This window comes from Neolamprologus multifasciatus, chromosome 10 (genome assembly GCF_963576455.1).
Source record: "Neolamprologus multifasciatus chromosome 10, fNeoMul1.2, whole genome shotgun sequence".
In the NCBI taxonomy this organism is placed as follows: Eukaryota; Metazoa; Chordata; class Actinopteri; order Cichliformes; family Cichlidae; genus Neolamprologus; species Neolamprologus multifasciatus.
Window position 1 is genome coordinate 12735411 of NC_140448.1, and position 19649 is coordinate 12755059.

The 19649-nt window shown below is 41.0% G+C and overlaps 2 protein-coding genes across 5 annotated transcripts in view; both read left to right on the forward strand.

The window, feature by feature from the left end:
- The first annotated feature begins 4706 nt into the window (after positions 1-4706).
- On the forward strand, positions 4707-14681 carry LOC146509744 (histone acetyltransferase KAT5-like). 3 transcript variants are annotated; one of them, XM_085175535.1, is made up of 15 exons: positions 4707-4821; positions 4902-4968; positions 5647-5715; positions 6054-6238; positions 6777-6851; positions 7356-7514; positions 7607-7681; positions 9534-9596; positions 9876-10124; positions 10247-10336; positions 10430-10570; positions 11746-11839; positions 11929-12088; positions 12179-12260; positions 13354-14681. In XM_085175535.1, the coding sequence occupies exons 1-15, from the start codon at positions 4792-4794 to the stop codon at positions 13486-13488; spliced, it is 1674 nt and encodes a 557-aa protein (XP_085031661.1). In that variant the 5' UTR covers positions 4707-4791; the 3' UTR covers positions 13489-14681. The 3 variants fall into 3 exon arrangements, with proteins under 3 accessions (XP_085031661.1, XP_085031662.1, XP_085031663.1); XM_085175536.1 differs by having other exon boundaries at positions 6777-6845; XM_085175537.1 differs by lacking the exon at positions 6777-6851.
- Positions 14682-17106: 2425 nt separating this feature from the next.
- The window catches only part of sipa1 (signal-induced proliferation-associated 1), a 37032-nt gene continuing 34489 nt past the window's right edge, over positions 17107-19649 (forward strand). Inside the window, exon 1 of one of the 2 annotated variants that reach the window (XM_085175525.1) lies at positions 17107-17292. The gene's annotated coding sequence lies outside the window, so the exon portion shown is untranslated. Of the gene's footprint in view, positions 17293-17983; positions 18321-19649 lie in introns of those variants that run through there. The other variant, XM_085175522.1, reaches the window with a different exon arrangement.

Genomic DNA, 19649 nt, shown 5'->3' on the forward strand with positions numbered 1-19649 from the left:
CTGACCCCATAACTAAGCATGTGACGCAAGGTTACTTTATGATGATGGTAAAACATCTAATTAAAGGGACAAGATATTAGTAATCAAAACAAAGGGGTCACTTCTTCTCAGACAAAGTAATGCTATATAATCAAATCATACCTGGTTAATAAATTTAAAACAGTGCAAAAAGCAATTGAATAAACTAAGTAAAAATAACAATAAAATGAAATAATTCAAGGTAGTTGAACACGTTATTGTTTTCAGCTCAGTTTAGTTTCCGTTAGTTTCCACAGTGTGCATGCTATTCAATTCAATTCAATTCAATTTTATTTATATAGCGCCAAATCACAACAAATGTCGCCTCAAGGCGCTTCATAGATACAGAGAAAAGCCCAACAATCATATGACCCCCTATGAGCAAGCACTTTGGCGACAGTGGGAAGGAAAAACTCCCTTTTAACAGGAAGAAACCCCCGGCAGAACCAGGCTCAGGGAGGGGCGGCCATCTGCTGCGACCGGTTGGGGTGAGAGAAGGAAGACAGGATAAAAGACATGCTGTGGAAGAGAGACAGAGATTAATAACAGATATGATTCAACACAGAGAAGTCTATTAACACATAGTGAGTGAGAAAGGTGACTGGAAAGGAAAAACTCAATGCATCATGGGAATCCCCCGGCAGCCTACATCTATTGCAGCATAACTAAGGGAGGATTCAGGGTCACCTGGTCCAGCCCTAACTATATGCTTTAGCAAAAAGGAAAGTTTTAAGCCTAATCTTAAAAGTAGAGATAGTGTCTGTCTCCCGAATCCAAACTGGAAGCTGGTTCCACAGAAGAGGGGCCTGAAAACTGAAGGCTCTCCCTCCCATTCTACTTTTAAATACTGTAGGAACAACAAGTAGGCCTGCAGAGCGGGAGCGAAGTGCTCTAATAGGGTGATATGGTACTACAAGGTCATTAAGATAAGATGGGGCCTGATTATTTAAGACCTTGTATGTGAGGAGCAGGATTTTGAATTCAATTCTGGATTTAACAGGAAGCCAATGAAGGGAAGCCAAAACAGGAGAAATATGCTCTCTCTTTCTAGTCCCTGTCAGTACTCTTGCTGCAGCATTTTGGATTAACTGAAGGCTTTTCAGTGAGTTTTTTGGACATCCTGATAATAATGAATTGCAGTAGTCCAGCCTGGAAGTAATAAATGCATGAACTAGTTTTTCAGCGTCACTCTGAGACAGGATATTTCTAATTTTAGAGATGTTGCGCAAATGGAAGAACGCAGTCTTACATATTTGTTTAATATGTGCGTTGAAGGACATATCCTGGTCAAAAATGACTCCAAGGTTCCTCACAGTGTTACTGGAGGCCAAGGTAATGCCATCCAGAGTAAGAATCTGGTTAGATACCATATTTCTAAGCTTTTCAGCGCCGAGTACAATGACCTCAGTTTTATCTGAGTTAAGAAGCAGAAAGTTAGTGGCCATCCAAGTCTTTATGTCTTTAAGACATTCCTGCAGTTTAACTAATTGGTGTGTGTTATCTGGCTTTATGGACAGATAGAGCTGGGTGTCATCTGCATAGCAGTGAAAATGTATGCTATGTCTTCTAATGATGCTGCCTAGGGGAAGCATGTATAATGTAAACAGAATTGGTCCTAGCACTGAACCCTGTGGAACTCCATAATTAACCTCAGTGTGTGAAGAGGACTCTCCATTTACATGCACAAATTGGAGTCTATTAGATAGATATGATACAAACCACTGCAGTGCAATACCTGTAATACCTACAGCATGTTCTAATCGCTCTAACAGGATATTATGGTCAACAGTATCGAATGCTGCACTAAGGTCAAGAAGGACAAGCACAGAGATGAGTCCACTGTCAGAGGCCATAAGAAGATCATTTGTAACCTTCAATAAAGCTGTTTCTGTGCTGTGATGAACTCTGAAACCTGACTGAAACTCTTCAAATAAACCATTCCTCTGCAGATGATCTGTTAGCTGTTTGACAACTACTCTTTCAAGGATTTTTGATATGAAAGGAAGGTTGGAGATTGGCCTATAATTAGCTAAGACTGCTGGGTCTAGAGATGGCTTTTTGAGTAGAGGTTTAACTGCAGCCACCTTGAAGGCCTGTGGTACATAGCCGATTATTAGAGATAGGTTGATCATATATAAGATCGAAGAATTAATCAATGGCAGGACTTCTTTGAGCAGTTTTGTAGGAATGGGGTCTAAAAGACACGTTGATGGTTTGGAGGAAGTAATTATTGAAGTTAACTCAGAAAGATCGATTGGAGAAAAAGAGTCTAACTTAACATCAATGGAACTAAGAGTAGCTGTAGATAATATTACATCTGTGGGATGATTATTGGTAATTTTTTCTCTAATGATAAAAATTTTATTTGTGAAGAAGTTCATGAAGTCATCACTAGTTAACGTTAAAGGGATGGTTGGCTCAAAAGAGCTCTGACTTTTTGTCAGCCTGGCTACAGTGCTGAAGAGAAACCTGGGGTTGTTCTTATTTTCTTCAATCAGTGATGAGTAGTAAGCTGTTCTGTCTTTGCGGAGGGCTTTCTTATAAAGCAACAAACTATTTCTCCAGGCTAAATGATGATCCTCTAAATTTGTGACACGCCATTTCCTCTCCAGATTACGAGTCATCTGCTTTAGGGTACGTGTTTGAGAATTATACCACGGGGTCAGGAACTTCTGATTAGAGACCTTAGTTTTCACTGGAGCTACAGTATCCAGAGTCGTACGTAGTGAGGAGGTGAAATTATTAACAAGATAATCGACCTCTGTTGGGGTAGCGTTCAGATAGCTGCTCTGCTCTGTGTTGGTACAGGGCATTGACGATGATAACAGTGGGTGGATTATATTCTTAAACTTAGTTACAGCGCTTTCAGAAAGACATCTACTTTGATAAAGTCCACTCTCCACTGCTGCGTAATCAATTATTGTAAATGTAAATGTTATCAAGAAATGATCAGACAGGAGAGGGTTTTCAGGAAACACTGTTAAATGTTCAGTTTCTATGCCATATGTTAAAACAAGATCTAGAGTGTGATTAAAGTGGTGGGTGGGTTCTTTTACATTTTGAGAGAAACCAATTGAGTCTAACAACAGATTAAATGCCATGTTGAGGCTGTCATTTTTAGCATCAACATGGATGTTAAAATCACCCACAATAATTATTTTATCTGAGCTCAGAACTAAATTAGATATAAAGTCTGAGAAATCAGACAGAAACTCTGTGTAAGGCCCAGGTGGACGATAGATGATAACAAGTAAGACTGGTTTCTGAGTTTCACAGCTGGGGTGGACAATGTTAAGCATCAGGCTTTCAAATGAATTAAAAGTCTGTCTTGGTCTTTCATTAATTAATAGACTGGTGTGAAAAATTGCTGCCACACCGCCCCCTCGACCTGTGCTTCGAGATTTCTGGTAGTTAGAATGACTCGGGGGTGTTGATTCATTTAAACTAACATAATCATCCTGCTGCAACCAGGTTTCTGTAAGGCAGAGTAAATCAATTTGTTGATCAATTATTAAGTCATGTACTAACAGAGACTTGGAGGAGAGAGACCTAATATTTAATAATCCACATTTCACTGTTTTACTCTTTGGTTCAGATGTGGATACTGTATTGTTCTTTCTTTGTAAATGTTTAAGTTGTTTGTTGCTGGTTTTTAGTTTGTTTTTTGTCTTTTTGGAAGCAGACACAGTCTCTATGGAGATGGGTTTTTGGGGGGGTAGCAGGAGGAGAGAAGCTGCAGAGAGGCGTGTAAGACTGCAACTCTGCTTCCTGGTCCCAACTCTGGATAGTCATGTTTTGAGGTGTTTAATAAATTTGTCGATATTTCTAGAAATGAGAGCTGCTCCATCCAAAGTGGGATGGATGCCATCTCTCCTAACAAGACCAGGTTTCCTCCAGAAGGTTTGCCAATTATCTATGAAGCCCACATCATTTCTGGGACACCACTCAGACAGCCAGCAATTTAAGGAGAGCATGCGGCTAAACATGTCACTCCTGGTCTGATTGGGGAGGGGACCAGAGAAAACTACAGAGTCCGACATTGTTTTGGCAAAGTCACACACCGATTCAATATTGATTTTAGTGACCTCCGATTGGCGTAACCGGGTGTCATTACTGTTGCTACTGTTTCAATCTTTTAATTAGTACCTGTGTGATTATTTAAGATCAGTACAATGTTCTGATACGGACATGTGGCTTTCAGTCATAATGATAGCCCCGGAGCAGTAGACATACTGGTTAATGCCAGTTATGTTGACAAATGTAACCAAATTGACAAAAACTAACTATTAAAAAATTATTGTGTTATTTTGGTTAGCTTTTTGGTAGATGTTATGATCATATAGTAGCTTTCTTTTTCCACTAAAAAATAAATAAACAGCAGTCCATTAGTCCAAATTATAGGTTATCATCTCAAAACTTCTGAGAAAATAACTCAAAACTGAGGGGGGGACTTCCCGTTACTAAGTCGAAATTTTGAGATAAATAACATTTTGACTAGCTTTGACTAGTTTTTTAGAGGTGGAAACAATCCTCCATTGGTTTCAGTTACTTAACAAAAAATAAAGTTTAAAAAAATGTATTTTACCTTTAGTTTTCACACTTTTATGCCAAGTGAATCGACTCAGAAACATTAGCAACCCGCACCCCTGCACCCCCTCGCTTAGCTTCCGGTTTTGTTTTCCGCGGCTCCTTCTGGAAGTTTTATCTTGCCGTATATTTCATCTTTGCTGTGGACCGGCATTTTCCCACAACACCCCGCTCCTCCTCGCACAGATGACGAAAATGGCGGACAACTCATCGTCGGTAGGCTTAAGAAAGATATAATGTTAATATAGGCACATTGACCGGTTTCAGAGTATAAATAAATGTGTTGTTATTTACAGGTCGAGATTGTGGAGGGCTGTCGCCTCCCGGTTCTTCGTAAAAACCAAGAACACGAAGACGAATGGCGTAAGTATTGTCCGTTTTTTTATATGCTAAGCTAATGCTAAGGAGCTCGGCTCAGCTGTTGTTACCAGAAGCCCCGGCCTCCAGTTAAAGCGCCGTAAACACCACGGCCACGGATGGTGCATGCTGCTGTAAAGTGTGAATGAATTAAATTGGAAGACTTAAGAAAACTGCTGCCACTCCCTCGGAAATTAAATTGCCAACTCTTAATTTTACTTAGTTTCACGTTTTATAGAAAAAAAGTACTAAATGCAGGTGGCATCAGTGATGTTTACAAATTTGAGAGCGATTTTTTTCAGGTTATCGCTCTTACTCTCTTGGCACTCAGTTTGGTCCATAGTAATCTTTTTTAACACATTACTTTTTAACAACAACAACAAAAAAATTAAAGCACAAATGGTATTTAAACCAAATTTAATTGGGCATTGCACTTAGACTTTATAATCCTGATACCTCAGCATAAATAATTACATTATAGGACATTTAAAATCTCACATTAAAGTAGATTTTCTGCACCTTTGGTTTATTTTTAGCATTGGAATGTAAACAGTACTTTTATCACATGCCTGTGTATTTAATGTTAAGTGTGTTAAAGCTACAGTGTTTCATAGAAAAGCATCACAACGATTGTCTTCATTTGAGTACAGTTCAGATAAAATGTGACATCTCTGCTTTGTACAGCACTGGCTGAAATCCTGAGTGTGAAGGAAGTTTCTGGCAGAAAGCTCTACTATGTTCACTACATTGACTGTGAGTATATTTTGTGTCAGTTGTCTTGGTTTTTGTCAAGATTTGATTCACAGCCCCAGTTTAGTCAACATACACCAAAGCTAATTACACCTTTTAAGGTTTGTTTATTAAGTTATTATCAAAGATTGCAAAGCAGATTTGTATTTATAATTATATATATAATTATAATTCATTGATTTTTTTTTTTTGTCATATTTGGATCAATTCAGAATTATAGCTTTGTATCACATAGCTTTTGATTATTTATTTTTTTTACCCACCTTTTCCTGTCATGCTATGAGCTAAATATCTTCACACATCAAATCACCACTCGCTCTCTCTTTGTTTGTGTGTTTAAGTCAACAAACGTCTGGATGAGTGGGTCACAACAGAAAGGCTGGACATGAAGAAGCTTCAGTTCCCCAAGAAAGATGCTAAAACACCAACCAAGAACGGTCTTTCAGGTTCCCGTCCTAGTTCTCCGGAGAGAGAGAGAGATAGAGAGAGAGAAAGAGAGCGAGAAAGAGAGAGAGAGAGAGAAGTGGTAAGGAGTCCACGTGTCATTTAAAGCAATGTAATTATAATTCTCACAGTATTAAGAAATGATGTCAGTCTTAATTTCTGTGTTGTGGTTTTTATTCATTTTGTAGAAAAACCTGCATGATGGTAAATTTCATGTTTGTTGCTGTTCACTTCCATTGATGCATGGTATAAGCGCTGCTTTCCATGGTCACTTTAATAAGCTGCAGTGTGCTTTATGCTGCTTGAGCACTGATTTGTAACAGTCTACCCACAAGAAATGCAGCCATAATAACAATAAAAATATAGATAAATAAAAGGGCATCATGTTATAGAGGACCCTGTTTTTAACAAAATATCAATATCCTCTTTTTTCGGTCTTACATTTCTGTGTTAATACTTCTTTATCAAACACATGCCACTGAAACGGTGAAACTCTCGTTTTATGATTAAACCTTTAGTCGGATTTTGTGTGAATTGAATTCCTCAGTATTAACCTGAGGGTTAACATGAATTATCCCAGTGTTAACCCGCTTCCTTCTCTTCCTTTCCGTTCAATTCAGAGGAAGAGTCTAGATCTCAACGTACAAACTGCCACAGCTCCTTCCAGAGGCAAAACCCTCCCCACGCCGGTACAAGTAGAATTCACCCACTCCACAAATTACTGAGACCTTTTTAAACCTGGTGTCAATGTGATTCTTGTGTGATGATCCCACTGTTAATGTTGCACTGCGTGGGAATATAAAGCTATACAGAGCTATAAGGTAAAGTAACGTTTAATATAGAGTGAAGATTTATAATAGGAAGTGAAGCCCATCTGTTGCCATCACATTTAATACCAGGTTTAATGGGGTGTATTTACATTGGTTAACCTGCAAATTATCTGAGATTTGGAGAAATAAATTGATTTGCTGTGGCTATTAAAGATGCACAGTCTTAGTTCTGTCTGCATAGAAACTGCTGAAAAAGCATCTTGATATCAAGATGTCACTCTTCATTGAATACAGATGGAGTCCCCGGCTTTTAATCAAGCCTCTGATCAAGTTGACATGAAAAAAAAAAATCCCATCAAATTCACCTTTGTTTGGTTTGTTTGTATTCAGTCTTAAAGCTGAATCTCTAACACTGTTTGTTTGCTGCAGAAGAGGAAAGTAGAGCCTGCCCCCGTGGCTCCTCAGGTACCCCCGGTCATCCCTGTGCCCTCCCTGCCAAGTTCAGCTGAAGCCACTCAGGCAGCTGTTTTTCCTGCCGTGAGAGAGACGCCCACCTTTAAGTCCCGTGAAGACCATGAGCTCACAACGGTAAAGAAAATCCTCTTAAATTCTCTCTCTTTTGTTTTTTTTCCTTTCTCCTATTTGCTAATGAATATCTTTTAATGTCCTACTCACAACAGAATGGCAATGCCCGACGACTCATCCCCGCTCCACCTGGGAGGAAAAGAAAAGCTAATTGTGGGGGAACTGACGAGGTACGTTACCTTGATTTACTGCATGTTTGTGGTCGTGTTATTCGCTTCATTTTATGAATTTGTTAAGAGTCTCTCTGTGTTGGGTTGTGTGGAGTTGTATTAGAATGCATTTTGCAAAGCGTCACAGTCCGTTCACTGGAGCATTCTCCGGTGCAGCTGGTGACATTCATTCAGACTGGTGCACGGTTCTTGCACAAGGTCTATACTGTTGTAATAGGACATATTTGTTTTATTATGGGGACCTATTGTGCTTATTTCCAGCACCATATTTTAATTCTTGGACTTTTTTAAAGTAGCTTTGCATGATTCACAGTTCAAAATAATGCTTACGTATCCTGTATGGGGCCCTGGTGCAGCACCTGAGTTCATCCTCTGTCTGGAATGAGAATTATTAGCCTCGTTTCTCCTCCGTTTAAGTCCGCTTTCTTTTGATTGGCTGCTCCTTGCAAAAAAAATGTTTGAGCAGCAGGTGGACGAGGTCTCCATGATGACTAGCTCATGGATATCCTTAGGAATGCCGCTCTCATCACGTGGATTTAAGAGTAGAAAAACTGTCTGAAGCAGATTGTGAGCTTTTGCCTTACAGCAATTACTTGTACATATGTTGACTTTTGAACTCTGGCCAAATTTATTCTGACCATCCACATCTGTAAAGGTGTGCATATACGACAGAAAATAAGGAAAAGAGTAATCGCTATTCCCCCAAAAAACTTTGTATCCATATAAAATGTCAACATCACTGCACAGGATTCAAATGTGATAAATTATTGCTCTCATGTATTTGTTTATAAACCCCATGTGCAATCATAATGATGAAAATGTTTTTGTTTTTTTAAAGATTGCTTTGTCATTCTTTAACTTCCCCCTTTCTTTACCCTTCATATATATATATATATATATATATATGTATATGTGTGTGTGTGTGTGTGTGTGTGTGTTTCCCTTTTCATTTCTCACCCGCTGTTTCCCTTCTGACCACCACAAAACAATTCATTAGTGTGTTTTTATGTATTGATGTGTTCTTAGCTCATGTTTATTGTGGTGTGTTTAAAGCAGGGAATTAGATTTGCAGCTATTTAGTTATGGCTTGTTGGCTTAACGACCCTCTTGAAAAAGAACTTGCTCTTTATTTATTTATATTTAGGTTGTTTGATTACTTTGTCATACATTTCATTCTAGCTAATGGGCACAGTAACATATTATATGCTGGCAAATATTGAGGACTGTATGTTGTGCTTTCATATATTTTTATGTTTCAGTATCAGCTCTGGCTAAATTCTGCAGCTTTTTAAAATATTCAATGAGCATTTCATTCATTCTCCTGTGTGGGTCTATGTTTAAGTTGATGTGTGGCGCTTTAAAAAAACAAAACTATCCTATTTAAATGAATCTGACCAAGAATCCTGACACCACATTTTACCAGGAGCCTGTAATTGTAATTTTGTCTCAAAGACGTTGTTTGACAAAACATTTTCAGCGTTTGCTGCTTTTGAGGGTCCATCAAGCTACATGTACGCTGCTGTACTCTCATGTTTTATGCCAACCTGCAGTGCTCTCACATCAGCGGTGATGACAGTGGCCATTAGGTTCTTCATAAACATTAACAAATCTGTCAAATCCACATGAGATGAATGTTTGTGTTTGTTCTTTACCCCACTCTTCATTCACTGTCTAACATGTCTGTCTCTGTGATTATGATCACCAGTCAAAGCTGACGGGCTCCTCATGCAGCCAGCCTGGATTTTACCAGAATGCTTTCAGTCTGGCCCTTAACCTGTTCAGTGTCAATAAGAATCATTTTATTCCCTTTTTAGTTTCCTAAAGCCTGTGTTTTTGTGTCTTTTCCTGCTAGATGATAAAGGTTTTGCAGTATAACAAGCCTCAAAGTGCCAGTGTCTTTCTACCACCACCAGAGGTCTGTTTAATTTTCTATTATTGCCCGTTGATTGTGTGTTGCATTCCAAATTCAACTGTGCCTTAGTGGGTCCAATAAATCAGAGGTGCTGCTTACCTCAGACCCAAGTTTAGTCTTTCTGGACTAAACATGTACTCTGATTAATCATATTACCTTTTTTTGTTGTTGTTAAAGAAATCTGTGATCAATCAGCTTTTTGTTCAAACACATTTGAAGCACTTGAGAATAACCGCTGCATAAGTGTGTCATCTGTGTAATGTTTACATTTTGTACCACCAGGATTCCCAGGACAGCTCAGATGGCATTCCCACTGCACCCCGCATGACAGGCAGTTTAGTGTCCGATCGCAGCCATGACGACATCGTCACCCGGATGAAGAACATCGAGTGTATAGAGCTGGGACGGCACAGACTGAAGCCTTGGTACTTCTCTCCATACCCACAGGAACTCACCTCGCTGCCCATCCTCTACCTCTGTGAATTCTGTCTCAAGTACCTCAAAAGCCTCAAGTGTCTTCAGAGGCATTTGGTAAGACTTTTGTTCTCTAAACCTTGGTTATGTTAACAGCTTACACCGGAAATCTGTGCTTCTTGGATTGTTTGACATTGCTTGTGTTGTTAGGTTTATTTTTTATTTATTTATTTTTTCAGACCAAATGTAATCTAAGGCATCCTCCAGGCAATGAGATCTACCGCAAAGGCACCATCTCATTCTTTGAAATCGACGGCAGGAAAAACAAAGTTAGTGATGCTTCTTTTCTTTCTTTCTTTTTTATTTACCAGATATTTATTGTTGTTTATTTGTGGTTAATACATATTTTTATATTTTTCCAGAACTATTCCCAGAACCTGTGTTTACTCGCAAAGTGTTTCCTCGACCACAAGACGTTGTATTACGACACAGACCCTTTCCTCTTCTACGTAATGACAGAGTACGACTCCAAAGGCTTCCATATAGTGGGCTACTTCTCTAAGGTGCACAGACAAGGCAGAGAATTTTTTCCACACTGTGATAGTGCACTCATAACTAGGGATGGGTATCGTTTAGGTTTTATCCGATACCGGTGCCAAACCGGTACTTTTGAAATGGTGCCGGTGCTTAAATGGTGCTCAAACCGGTGCTCAAACCGGTGCTTAAAGAATGGAGAACACAAAATCGGTCCAAAAACCTCTCATGTTCAGCTGTTTTTTTGTAAAAAGATAACAATGTTAGCCTTTTCTGCAGCTATGGGGCATATATGGCATCACTCTTGGCTGGAAGCAGTGCTTAATCCATGGAAAAAACACAAACTTTGTCCAAAAACAACTCATGTTTAACTGTTTTCCACTTTTTCTTTGGTCATTTTAGCCTTTTTGGCCAGGGTGAAGGGAGCATCTGTCATCAAACAAGAAGACAGCCGCATGTAGCTATGATGGTGTTTGCTAGTTCACCTTACGTGCATTAATGTAATAACGTGGTTAGCCTACTCAACGTAAATTACACACGGACAACATTAAGCTACTCACGCAGAGAAGAACGGCTGCTGCTGCCATCATCATCCGTCATCATTTCTGCTACACTGGCAGGGCTAGGGGCCAGGACTCTACTCTTCGGGTTTTTGGGGGATGTTGCTAACTCCGGGTCCGATAACAGGCACCACACCCGCAGTAGATGTGCTCGGTGTGAGGTCTCGCAGCAAGCTATCAAATACGGTGCATTTCTCGGCTTTTTAAAAAACACTATGCGTCGCCAGGTGTTTCATTGGATTTGAGGTGTTACCTCCTTTGACAGTATCACAGTATCAGCTTAAAGCACTTGTTGCAGGCTGCTGAGTTTGCATCTTTTGCTGTGAAGTACAGCCAGACTTTTGACCGCTTCGCCTTGGGCATTTTTAATCTGTAGCGCTGCTCTAAAAGAACGTACGTACCTGGACCCGCCTACTATCCTCGGAAACGTAAAATGATTGGCTAGAATCTAAAGTGTATCACAGCTCAGAAAAAAAAGCACTGAAATGTGCGCTGCTTTTCGGTCTGGTTACTACCGTTTATGTCAGAACTGGTGCCATCATGGCACCGGATACCGGTACCCATCCCTACTCTTAACAGGAAATATGCCTCTATGTAAGCAGGAATTTCCAAAGCTTATCATTGTTTTTCTTCCCTTTGTGCAGGAAAAGGAATCAACTGAAGATTACAACGTTGCCTGCATCCTCACCTTGCCTCCTTACCAGCGAAGAGGTTACGGCAAACTGCTCATTGAGTTCAGTAAGTGTCGTATCATCAGCCAGTTTTTTAAGTTATGAACATTTCTGTCTTCGTGTCACCTCTTGTAAACATCAGTTTGTGTCTGCCAGGTTATGAGCTGTCCAAAGTAGAAGGGAAGACGGGAACTCCCGAAAAGCCGCTTTCTGATCTCGGTCTCTTGTCCTATCGCTCTTACTGGTCCCAGACCATCTTGGAAATCCTTATGGACCTTAAACCAGACAATGGCGAAAGACCACAGATTACCATCAAGTAAGCAAATATTCTGGATCTTATATGAGCTATAAAAAATGTTTATAGATGCACGTTTGGAGCTGAAATGTGTCGTCTTTGTACTCTCAGTGAGATCAGTGAGATCACAAGTGTAAAGAAAGAAGATGTTATTTCCACACTTCAGTACCTCAACCTAATCAACTATTACAAGGTGAGAGATGAGCACCAACTGTAAATTAACTGTTTACACTTTGCTTGAAAATACACGTTTAATTAGATTTGAAATGCTAAAGACCCAAACTCTGAAGCCTTGAATTTTTAATTTGAATAACGCACAGATGGGAAAGGTAAGCAGAATTCTAGCACCCGTTCAGCTGGGTACACTGCTGCTCATTGATTCGTCACTTAGAAGTCTTTTTTCTCCTTAACCAAATGAAACCAAATGAAATGTTCGTTCGGCGAGCTTTGAAGATAAAAAAAAAAAATAGTAGAAACTAAACGGCGAGCTGTGACTTCACGCATATATGGGCTAAATCAACACTGATCACAGGGAAGTGGGCGGGACCACAGAGGATTTTTCTCAACTTCCCATGAAGCGACTACCAGTGAGATTGAACAATACTGTCGATTCATGTATGATCTGGCAATAAAAACATTAGAGCGTTACCTAGGCCCTGAATGTGAGACATTTCGGCAGCTCGCTTCCTAAAATTGCACGATCATTAGCCAAACCACTAACGATGTTGATTATTTGGAGTTAAGAAGCTAAACGGTTAACACCACATCAATCATATATTTGAAGTAATGATAATCTCAAGATTTTCTTTTGATGATGAGAGCTAGACGTCTTATCAACAGCACAAAAAGACTGCACATTCTAAAGATTCTCCATAGGGTTAAAGCCTGGACTTTCTATTGGTCATTAGTGTAAAAACGCTGTTGTTTTGTAAACAGTGATGTTAAACCCAGGTGGTGACTTTGTCTCAGCTCAGCTTGAGTATACCACATGCCAGTCTCTCGCAGCAGTAATCATTACTCGTAGGTTTGCCTCATTGTAGCAGTTTTTTTTGTTTTTTAATACTCCTTTTGTGGCTTTCAAAGTGCAAAAACCCTAATTTAATGGGTTTATGAGGAAAAGCAGTAACACTCCCAGAGCGGGAAGTGTTGCTACGACACTGCAGCCACACCTTAAATATTTAAGGCTCTGTTTAGTGAGTTGAAGAAGTTGAAAGCAGTGGAGCATCAGCACCTTTTCAAATGAGCTGATAAAATGATGTGTACTGACTTTGGTTTCTTGAATGCAGGGTCAGTACATTCTGACTCTGTCAGAGGACATTGTGGAGGGACACGAGAGAGCCATGCAGAAGCGGCACCTGCGCATAGATCCTAAATGCCTTCACTTCACTCCAAAGGACTGGAGCAAAAGGGGGAAGTGGTAGAGTTGGTTGCTGAATGACGCCAGAACCAGGACAGCAGACACCCGACGCAAACGGTGGATCAGATCAAGGTTTTCCCTCGGCTTTCTCATCAAGAACCCAGGACTTCTCTTCGATAAACAGTGAACATGAATTGTTTTGTTAAACGTTCATTCTATATCGTGAATCTAAAAGGCTGTCAAAGCTGGGCAGAGGGAGAGACTGGTTAACGGTAACACCGCCAAAAACACAACACACCTTCTACTGTGTAAAAGATCCTGTTTATGATCAAAACAGTGCATTAAAAATGACAAAAAGGTGACTGTCTATCAGTGTAAAATGACAAACGCACAAACCACTGAAAGGTTGTTTTTATACACGTGATTTTAGATCCTAGAGAACTGCTTCATCTGTTAGTCCACATTTTGTAAAACTCACCAAGTACATTTATTTGCTCTTCTTGTTGTTGTTGCTGTTCCCCTGACTACCACTGTGGCCACACCCTCTCATCTGCCATGTAAAAATGTTGTCATTAGGATCATTCGTATTCCAACAAAGTTCACTAGAGTCATAATTAAGAAACAAAACTAATACCTGAACAATACTCCAAAATTTACTTTTTTCTACTTTGAAGTTTTTTTTTCTTCTTCTGTTTTTTAATACTCAAGGCTTCAGGACCTCTAAAACCTCTTCCTGGGTATAAAAGATTGAATAGTTGTTATTAGGAACTAAAATCAGACTGTGGATACTTTTATACTCTCTCTGTGACTAAGGCAGATGTTTATGTTTAGATGAAATTGTACATTAAGACTTTTTTTGGGGGGGGGGGGGGGGGGGGGTTTTCTTCGAGTGCCTGAATATTAATGTTTCTTAGCTAATAATAATTATAATGCATCAGGCTGTTTTTAGTGTCACTTTACTAGGCTCACTTATAAATGTGAACAGCCCAAAACTTTTGCATTATTTATTACATAAAACTCAGAACTAGGCATCAGTTATGTTACATGTTTGTGCAGTTCTTGGTTTGAGATCATTCAGGCCAATATTTCTTTTTCTTTTTTTCATCACTCAAGCATATCATCCCCCTCTTGATTTAAACGTATATTTGCCGTGTCTGTACATACTGATGACAGAAGCCATGTTGAACTTTAAGGAATGTAAATTTTATGTACAGTCGTCTTTCTTTTTTACTCAATGTTATCTAACAAGCTGCACAATGTTAAAAAAAAAGACCTAAACGTGATATCTTACCTTCAGTTTTGTGTTTTATGTTTACATGTCAGAAAAGGATGTTGAAATGATTTAGTATATCTTTATGTGGAACACTTCAGAGCGTTTGAACGTTTGATATAAAAAGAAAAGAAAAGCTGGCTGAATTGATAAAAACAACGCGTCTTTATTGTGTTTATTCTGGTCTGAGAGCCACTTTCATCTGTGTGGACAGGTTAAGCCATGTAAATGAATGGATATAACAAATTTCCAGTGGACACAGTGCATAAAGAGGGTGTTCAAAACTGAGTTAGCTTGTATGTAAATTTAAATTACATACATTTTTACGTAAAATGAATGCAGTTCATGTCAGAATATGCAGTTTGGCAAGAAATTAATACTTCACCAGGAATGTGAAACAAGCTATCCAGCTTCGAGATCCGGTTGTCAAAAGGTGCCACAAAGCCCAATAGATGCTTTAGAGGGTGAAGAAATTACGGTAATTGTTATTAATTATTAATTAGTCCAGTTTTCTGCAGTAAAGTTTATGCAGTTGTTTTAACAGGTTGGCTCTGTCATCAAAAGGGGTGCAGGTGGTCCGTGAACCATATACAAGCCCGATTTGTGGCCGGTGCCAAAAAGTGATTTCAAGTATGTGCCAAAAAAAACAACAAATGCAGGAATTTAAACTGTTATAAAGGACTTGTTGGCCTATAATATGTCAAAAAATATTTCTCATGAATGGAATCCAGTCTTTGGGCCAGAATGAACATTCCTATCACAAGATAGAAGCTGCAGTCAGTTTTTGACAAAGTGTCTTTTTCAATGGAGATCTGGCCAAGAGGGCAACAGAAATGGTAACAAATATAACATAAGCATGTTTTATGTGACCAAACAAAGAAGACGACTGATGAGGAAAACAGATGCAAAACAGGTCATTTTAGATTTTATACATAACCGCTGCACACATTATGTTCACTACAGTCAGTTTATCAATTCTTTTTTTAATATAAACATATTAGACATTAAAAACGATTTAGAATATTTTCACGGAGTTTCAGTATAAAGCTTGATCACCAGGGGGCAGTATTGTGAACCCCTCACCTGTGCGACATTTGAAGTTGAAACCACAGGAGTGTCAAGCGGAGCTGTAATTACAACCTGACCTCTGTAATTGTGTTTGAGCGGAGCGGAGGAACTGAGTTAGACAACAAGTGGAACAAATTTGGTAACAACCTGCATGAAGAGCAGCACTCTAGCATGTGTGAGATAATTGTATGTTGTTTGTGTTTTTTTAGACTGCACGGTGCATGTTGCTAACGCACACTTTCCCAGCTGAACACGGCACTGCAGTTTACTCTCTGGATGTGTAAAATGTGTAACAATGGATTACACCTCAGTGTCTGCAGGAGGCCTCGTTTATTGAGCACGTTTCCTCAGCGGACCGATCAATGGACCTGCTTAAAAGCGCGTGTTGGCGGCGCTCAGGCTTGAAAGCGTTTTAATTTTTGCAAGTCAGGTTTGAGTTATCAGCATCAGCATCACACCAATTTTTCTCTCCCCACCTCACAGAGCCACACCACTCCCCAGGAGGACACAGAGGAATTTCACACTAATCTAATATCCTCTTCCTGACATCTAGATTTCCTCACCCTGAGTCTGAGTGCTGGCACATTTTTTATGCTTTATGGGCCAAAAGTTTATTTTGGGCCCTGGTTATTTTTACTCAGATACACCGTTGGATCATTAGAGCTGCCAGTTTGGAGTAGTTTGGGCTTTACTTTAACAAGCTTAAATTTTAAGAGTTCCCATCATTTGTAATTGTTTCAAACTGCTTGATTATACCAAGCGATGCCTCATAAAATGAAATATCCCACTAAGCATAACAACAGATTTCCACATGGTGTCACTGCCGCACCGAGAGTTGTAGGCTTGTTTGGTTTCTTGAAAAAAATCATGCTCCATCACTGCAAACTAAATATTTAAAGATGTATGTTTACCTGGAATTCAAGTGTAGATTGGATGAGAATTGGATGTAATCCACGATGTTAAACCCGTCTGACACAAGGCTGTTTATAGCTTGAATTGACTTTAACCTTTCTTTTTTGCGCTGATTGTTCCATTGTTAGACATTGGTGAAATTTGGTGTCACGCTCCGACACTTGCTGCCGATGCTTTCACTGGCTTGTTGTGCTCGTGTCTCTGCATCAAACAGAAAGCAAAGGGAAGCAGGCATCTCCGCAAAAACACCTCCTGACCCCTTATGAGGACACAAAGAGGTATGAATGTTTGCTACAAAAGCTGGTTTCTCTCCTCTCAACTCTTGTCTCTGTTTTAATTTTTCTTATCTCCTCAAGACACACTCTACCAACAACGCAGGCCTCTCCTCTCTGCAATCCTCCCCGCCCCTGCCCCCAACCCGAGATCAGAGCCGCTGACCTCGCGACACACGCACACAAACACACACACGCTGCAACATATGGTACAGCCGGGACAAAACTCCACGCAGTAATTAGGGGGATGGTGCCGGACACTTGGCACTGCTGCGGTGCAGGTTAAGCAGCGTGATACATCATCTCCTCTCGCAAGCACCATGCAAGGGTTTACCCAAATTGACAGGTACGTGCTTTTAAAGACGCTGCAGTGGCTGATGAGGGAGGACAGCCAAAGCTGTGTTGTTATGTATCCTGTGCTCTCATTGTTCTTAAGGAGGTTGATTGTTTGTTGTGGTCTTCCAGCACACTGAGCATGTTTGGGGAGTACGCAGAGGTCCTCTGCAAATAAACACTCTGTCACACACACACACACACACAACTGCCATTTTCACCTTTTCTTCTGAGGTTGTGTGCACTTTATCTCTCTCGTGCAGAAATTTCAGCGCTGGCGGGGGGAGAGTGACACTTTAAATGAACGCGTTTGATGTCACGAGTGTCGCTTTCCATCAATAAATTAGTCAAAGAGAGGTGGAGAAATCCTGGGAGGCGAAAGTCTTGGTACAACATTGCATCAGCATCGGGTCTGCCACACTACTGCTCCTGTGTGTGTCACACACCGTTATATACGAGTGTTTCGAGCATTTGAATCAGCAAGAAAAAATGTTTTTAACCACAGTCATGGCCCAGGGAGGGTTTTTGAATTCCAGCGTAAGAAACGCAGAGCTCTCCGCTTGGACGCCGCTGTCCGTCCGCCACTGCCTCAACCTCTCTCTGACAAGGAGAGGAGGAGGAGGGGGGCCGAGAGAGAGGCCGGGCGAAGCTGTGTGTGCACGAGAGACAGCGAGAGAGGGGAGGAGGAGAAAGAGGGGGTTGGCTTTACTGTGATGTGAATGGAATAGAATCAGCGCGAGAGGAAGAAAGAGGGAGGAGGACAGCGCAAATCAACCTGCCCCTTGACTTTAACAACAGAATAGAGCCGGCAGACACAGAGATCGGGAAGTGTGCGTGCGTGTGCTGCTGTTTTATTTTATTTTTGGAGAGAGGAAGAGAACATCAGACAGGAGGAACTGAGGGAGGAGGAGGAGGAGGAGAAGGAGCCTCACCGTGGAGATAGATAGCAGAAAAATGCTGTCACGGGGAGAGAAGGGGAGGGAGTCGGCAGAGAGGAACAGGATGAAACAAGGCAGGGTTGAGCAGAACTGAAATGTGGAGGTAAGCCTTTTCTTTCCGTATTAAGATTTTACATTCACACTGCTGCCGCCCCACCACCACCACCGCCGCTAACACCCACCCTGTGTCCTCGTCCAGAAGAAGATAATGAATTCAGATTGATGGATCTGCACACCCTGTGTGCCACATACCTCTGTGTCGGCATGCATATTGCTCTGATAGACAAACCATCCGGCCCACAGACAATGTATGAGAGCAGCAGAGATGTAAAATGATGGGGTTGGCATCATGATATCTTGCAGCTTGTCCTCTGTCTTCCTCTCTGCCCTTTGTGCCATTGCCCCCCCCCTTTTTTTTTTTTAATAAATGGATTTTATTCAGCCAGCTAAGGTCTGCTGTATCTACCATTTCCACATTGCATTGTAGGTTTGAATCCAGCTCACAACCTTTGTCGCATTTCATCCCGGGCCTGCCCTCCTCCCCCTCCTCCTTCTCCTCCTCCTCCCCGTCTCCCAACACTAACCCCCTCCTCATCATCTATCCTGTGTCTCTCCATTGTGCGATCTGTTAACGAGGCCGGCTCGTCTCAAAAAACAGCGCTGTGACATTGTCGGGCGGCACTGCAAAACCTTCGCCGTTAAGCGCTCCTGGCCGCGAGGGTAAGGTGGAGGGAGGAAAGAGAGGGAGACAGAGAGACGGGGGGGGGGGGGGGGGGAATTGATGGAGGGACACTCGTGCAGAATGAAAGAGAGTCAGAAAGAAAGAAGATGCAGGAACAAAAAAAATAAAAAAGAGGATCAGGATTTGCTCCAGATACATATTTTCAAAGACCGAAAAGCCGTCGGTCTGCAGTGGGCTGGGATTTGTGTGGATAAAGAGGATTGTGCACAGACAATGATGGAATGGAGAAGCACAACCAGGATTGGGGTGTTGTTTTCAAGGTGGCAGAGAAAATGAGGGATGCAGGAGTCAGTCCCCCCCCCCCCAACCCCCCACCTTCACCACACACACATACCATCCCCATCCTCTCCTTGCCCTCCGCACCACCCTACCCACCGCACTCTCTAATTTAAGATGGGGCCGTGTGTTTATGAGACGCCAGAGTTTCAGGGGCTGGATGGGCTTCTGTAGGGAGAGAAAAGCAGGGATGAAGAGCCGATCGAGAGGGAAGACGAGCAGCAGCAGCAGCTTACATAAGCCAGTGCACTCAAAGGACGGGCCATTTAATTTACATTGAGCTGCCTGGCTGCTCATCCACTGTGGTGTTCACTGTGGTTCACATTGGCTTTTTTTTTTTCAAATGATAAAATGCAGCTTGACCTGACTGGATGAAAAGGAAGGATGTGCGATGACCTTAAAGCGTTGTGTCGG